This window comes from Corapipo altera, unplaced genomic scaffold (assembly GCF_003945725.1).
Source record: "Corapipo altera isolate COAL_440 unplaced genomic scaffold, ASM394572v1 45, whole genome shotgun sequence".
NCBI classification, from domain to species: Eukaryota; Metazoa; Chordata; class Aves; order Passeriformes; family Pipridae; genus Corapipo; species Corapipo altera.
Window position 1 is genome coordinate 25,090,138 of NW_020884877.1, and position 5,316 is coordinate 25,095,453.

The window sequence follows — 5,316 nt, forward strand, 5'->3', positions numbered from 1 at the left end:
CTTCCTCTGAAAATTGGAGGCATGGGGTCATTGACAATGCTGGGCAAGCAAGATGGGAAAATAGGAAGCTGGCAGGAGGGATGCAATCCTCCAAGCCCCCCATGGCAATCTTCCCCAACACTTGCTCCTTGAGACAAAGAGCAGCAGGGAAATGGGGAGAATCGAGGGTATTCACGGCCTTGATCTGGGCACCTTTGACTCCCCTGGGAGAGAATCTCAGGGAAACCTGGGCACAGGCACTCATCCCTCTCTGCGGGCACTGCAGAGCTCCCTGCAATTCATTTCCTCCAATCTGTGCCCACAAGGGGCTGCCTGAAGAGATTGCTCCTTACCTGTATTATTTGTGGTTGTATTCCCTGATGGGGCAGTCGTTGGTGCACTTTCATCCCCGCTTCCTAATGAAAAGAAGAAACATGGCAGTACTGCTTAGCATTGTCTGTTGGAAAAGCTTTGGGTAACTCTGCGCGTGCAGGACAAGCTGTGAGCACTTCTTCTGTTAAGAAGTTCTTAACAGAGAAAGTGATTGGGCATTGGAATGGGCTTTCCAGGTAGGTGGTAGAGTCACTGTCCCTGGAGGGATTCAACAAGACACTGGATGTCATGACACTGGGGCCATGGTCTGGCAGATAAGGTAGTTTTAGTTCAAAGGTTGCACTCAATGATCTCAGATGTCTTTTCCAGCCTAGTTGATTCTGTGATTCTGTCCATGACCCTTTGTCTCCCAAAGCCCAGGGCTTGAACACATGCCCCACATGGGCACTGCATTGCCTCCAGCCTAGCTGTGCTCCTTGGCCCCCACTGTCTCAGCTATAGCCACACACGTGTTTCCCCGGGCAGGAAAGCTCCCTCCAGCTTCCCAAGGAAGAACCACACATCTGGGAGCATCTGTCAGAACAGCTCAAGTTGGGCCATCAGGCTCGTGCAGCCTTCACACCCTCTTCTCCCCTTAGCAGCCTTCTCCCCAGGATCCTTCCTCTGAAAGTTGGAGGCACAGGGTCATTGATGATGCTGGGCAATCAAGATGGGAAAATAGGAAGCTATCAGGAAGGATGCAATCCTCGAAGCCCCCCATGCAGGACCAGAGGAGGGACTGGGGAGGCTGACCCTCCTCTATTTGACTCCAGCAGGAGCTTCGACCTACCTGGATGGGGCTTCCCAGCACCACACTGGGACAGGCAGCTTGGTCAGGATGGAGGATGACAGGGAGGGACTGCTCCCTGGTCCCCAAACCTTGTCCCTGGGCTCAGCCCTGTGCTGCTGTGTGGCCCAGCTCCCTCCCTGCCTGTGCTCCAACCAACTTCACGCACTGCTGCCTTCCGAGCCCTGGCAGGGGCTGCCCTGGGCATGTCTTTGCAGGGATCCTCTTGCAGCCAGGTCTGGTGCAGGAGGCAAAGGCACCAAGCAGGAAAGCATCTCATATCTTCCCCAACACTTTCTCCTTACAGCAAAGAGCTGCAATAGGGAGAGGGAAGCGTGGAGGGTATTCACAACCTTAATTTGGGCACCTTTGTCTCCCCTGGGAAAGGATCTCAGGGAAAGTTAGGCAAGGGAACACATCTCTATGGGGACTGCAGAGATCTGTTGGACTTGGTTACTCCAATCTGTACCCAGAAGTTTCTGTCTGACGGCTTTTCTCCTTACCTGGAGTTTTTGAGGTTGTTGGCACAGTTGTTGATTCTTCTCCTGAGGCAGCAGTGGTTTCTGATGAAGGGAAAAGAAGAGAGTTTGCAGCACTGGGGAACTCTGTGCATGCAGGACAGCTTAGACGTGCAAGGGGTCCTGTCTGGGGCTGAACAACTAGAATTCTGGGTAGCCTTACCTTGCCCTTGGGCTTTCCCCTGACCTCATGCATCATTGTGTTACTTTTTCTCTCACAGTCATTTTCTCTGACCTTACCATTGGAATCCTTATTACCAATCGCAGGTTTAAACTCTCCCTGCCTTTCTCCTCTACATGAGTTGTAGGCACACACATTTCTCCCTGCAGTGCAGACTGTCAGAGCAAGGTCTGGGGCATCCCATTCACTAGGAAGTGACCCCTGGGCTGAGCACTACTGGAGCATCATTGAAAACTCTCTGTAGACTCTTTCAGAGCAGTGGAAGGATGACTGCCTTTGCTAGCACCTGTTCTTGTGCAAATTTATGTGGAAACTGAAAGCAGACAATTTCTGTTCAACAAATGCTTGTTCTGCTACATTATCATCAGTGGTATCAAGACCCTTTTTCCTGAATCACAATTCCATGCAGTTATGACAGTATTCATTATTTTTTTTCTTTTCCTTCCTTTTATAATTCTTTCTGAATAAAGAGAAACCTGGGTGATACCGGACAATAGATAAAAAAATTTCCTCACACTTTGGTTTCAGCATTCTGTCATTGTGTTTACTCTTCCAAAGTATTTCAGATATTTATTTTAAAGTTTGTTTGTTTGTTTTAAATTTATTTAAACTGCATAATTCTGAACTCTTGAAATAAATGTGTTGGGGGTTTGGGGTTTTGGGGTGTTTTTTTGGTTGGTTAGTTGGTTTGGTTTGGGGTGTTCTTCTTAGAAGTAAGGAAAACAAATAATAAACCAGCCTTAGTGATAAATGTGTGATACTTACAAATGGCCAGTTTGGATCATATGATCTAACTTTAATATGAATTAGTTAATATATTTTAGGAATAAACTTATTTACTCTGAGTTATGCTGCTGTAATCATAATTTAATCTAAAACAATAATAGCATGCAGCTGGGAGATTAATGTATTTGTGGCTAAAATCTGTGTCACTATCACACTCTTCAAGCTGATATATTAAAAAAATATTGCAAATCTCAGTAGACATTTGAAAAATAGGCCCCACTTTTCTGGAGCTTTGTAGTGCTTTGAAAATCCAAAGTGAGGAAAGTCTTTTAAACCTTTTTCTCCTAGTCAATAAAGCTCATGTAGAAAAGGCATGTGAAAAAGACAAGTAATCCATTTGTCTCCTCTACGTGAAGGGAAAACATGAGCAATTGTACCAGTTCTCTGCCAATGCTTCTGCCTCCACTGGTCACTGAGTTCTATATACAGCATTATGTGTTCCCAGTCAATGTAAAGAAATGTACTTTTTCCTATAACCATGATATAATATGAATCTATGTTGGCCACAAGCCATGGATGTAGGGGCAACAACCCCTTACACAACTAGCCATTTTTTTTACAATGACCATTAGCCTCAAAAGGCTCTGGCTAACAGTTGCCCAGGAGTACCCTTTGGACTCAGGAAGAACAGCATCCGTGGTGACAGCAGAGCACATGAGCTACAATTGAACCTTTCTGAAGAACTTGTCAAAGGTAACCTGAGCAAAGATGGCTAATTTATGGCTCTGTGTGCCTAGACCTAACTTTCTATGTAATGAAACAGGATATGTTAATGGACTTACGCATTTACTGCGGCAATAAAGAAATGGATGTTAGGACCAAGGTTATGGAACAGCAGAGACATCTGGCTGCTGAGCAGGGCAGGGCCGTTGCCAGTACTATTCAAATGGACACATCCTGCAAGGCTTTTAACAATGTTTGCTTAGAAAGAAAAAAGTTTCTAGGCTAACCCATTCTGATGGAAAGTCTGTTAAAGAAAGTGAAATACATTGCTTTCAGTAACTCTTGGGTTAAGATTTTTCACATCTTGCTGTTTCCTACAAGCCTCCAAACAGAAAACCAACCAACAGCCCTGAAGACTTCTATGCTCATGATTTATAGCTGAAAATTGGTCTGTAGCATATTGTAGATGTTTCTGGAAATACATATGTACACTCACAGTAGTCAACAGAGCCCCACAACAATCTGTCACCAATTGCAAGCTTAACAGGTCTTAATTTGGCTCATATCTCTGTAATTTTATCTTTGTATTACCTGGGAATTCCTGTCCTCTCACAGCTTCAAGTTGCCACAAAACTCTTCATATAGTTGCTTTAATTCTACTCCTGCTGATGCCTTCACCCCTTCATATCTGAGTATCAGGGAAAGGCAAGTTTGGGCGGAGGCTCTGACCCACAACAACCAAGTTCGTCACAATGCCGGAAAAAGTAGTAAGTGGCTTAAGGAATGATACCTGCCCTTTAGTTTGAACAGACCACGATACAAGCCTTTTGCAAGCTAGTGGTGATGTTTCCATTAATTTATTTCAACAGGAGGGAACGAAAGCTCTGCAAGCCAATTCAGGTGGCACTGCTTTCCAGACAAGGAGCCTCTAGCCGGAAGGGTACTGGGGTGGAACAGTTGCACCTTTTGTTATGACTGTAACAGAGCTTGAATTACCTGGGTTTAGCGTGGAAGTCCTGCAAACTGCTCTTGGAATAGGCTAAATTAGGTTAATCACAGGCACCAGTGATTTTGAATTGTTCTGTGAACAAGGAAAACTGTTGGCTTGCAGTGACATCTTTCATCATTAATTAATCAAAATCTAGACATGCTGAATTGTGTATCACCACTGACTTCCCAGCAACTGCTGAAAGTACTAAGCAGTCCATTCACTGCCACACAATAGTTGCTCTCATAAATCCCAAAACAGAAGATAGTGTTTCTTACCTTTCAAAAGGCCCAACACCAGGCTGAGCAACACAGCGAGGAATACACGGCGTCTCATTACTGCTTCTGTTGCTGCTGCTACTTGCTGCTAAACCTTAGAGAAACTGCTTTTCTCCTCTGGCGTCAGCTCATTTAAGGTCCCGGTCACAGGTAGAAAGTTCAGCCCTGAGCTGACGTCATGGTGGCAAGTGGCAAATGATAGATTCAAGCTGTGTTGTATTTCCTCTTCAGGCTGGGAGGAGATTTCTGGACTGGCAGCGTTCTTCCTTTAAGTCATAAATATCTGACACAAGGAAGTTACCACTAAATAAGCTGACATGGGAACTGACAGCACACCAGCTATCCCCTGCTAGTTTTCTATACCAACACCTTCAGTGCAAATTAAATGGAGGGTGCCATATAACCTGTTCTTAAAGTAGAAGAGGTGACCCCACCCCAAGGCATGCTTATTATGCACTTGGAAAATAGTACCTGGGATCCACATGCTCACTTCTCTTGCAATAAATTACCAGCACAGACAAGCTCCATGCCTCAAACTGATTATTTCTTTCTTATAAGCAAAATCCTATGCCAAAGCACTTCTTACTGCTTAACAGGGTAAAAAGAAACAGAAAACACCTGCACCTTTGACATCAAAGAAGCAGGACTGACCTTGGCTTTTCTGGTAATGATTATGGCTGTTTTGTTTGCTGCCATCTTATGTGTGTTGTGGGCTCACTAAAGTGGTGGGCCAAGAGAAGGAGGAGCAGGCAGCACAGCCAGCA

The 5,316-nt window shown here is 45.1% G+C and overlaps 1 protein-coding gene across 1 annotated transcript in view; it reads right to left on the reverse strand.

Annotated features, from left to right (window-relative positions):
* MUC13 (mucin 13, cell surface associated) overlaps positions 1-4,688 on the reverse strand; it is an 18,407-nt gene extending 13,719 nt beyond the window's left edge. Inside the window, exons 1-3 of the mRNA XM_027636597.1 lie at positions 4,553-4,688; positions 1,642-1,701; positions 333-395 (exon numbers count right to left, since the gene is read on the reverse strand). Of these exons, the coding sequence (XP_027492398.1) occupies positions 333-395; positions 1,642-1,701; positions 4,553-4,610 (181 nt within the window). The 5' untranslated portion in view covers positions 4,611-4,688. The remainder of the gene's footprint in view (positions 1-332; positions 396-1,641; positions 1,702-4,552) is intronic.
* Positions 4,689-5,316: the final 628 nt, after the last annotated feature.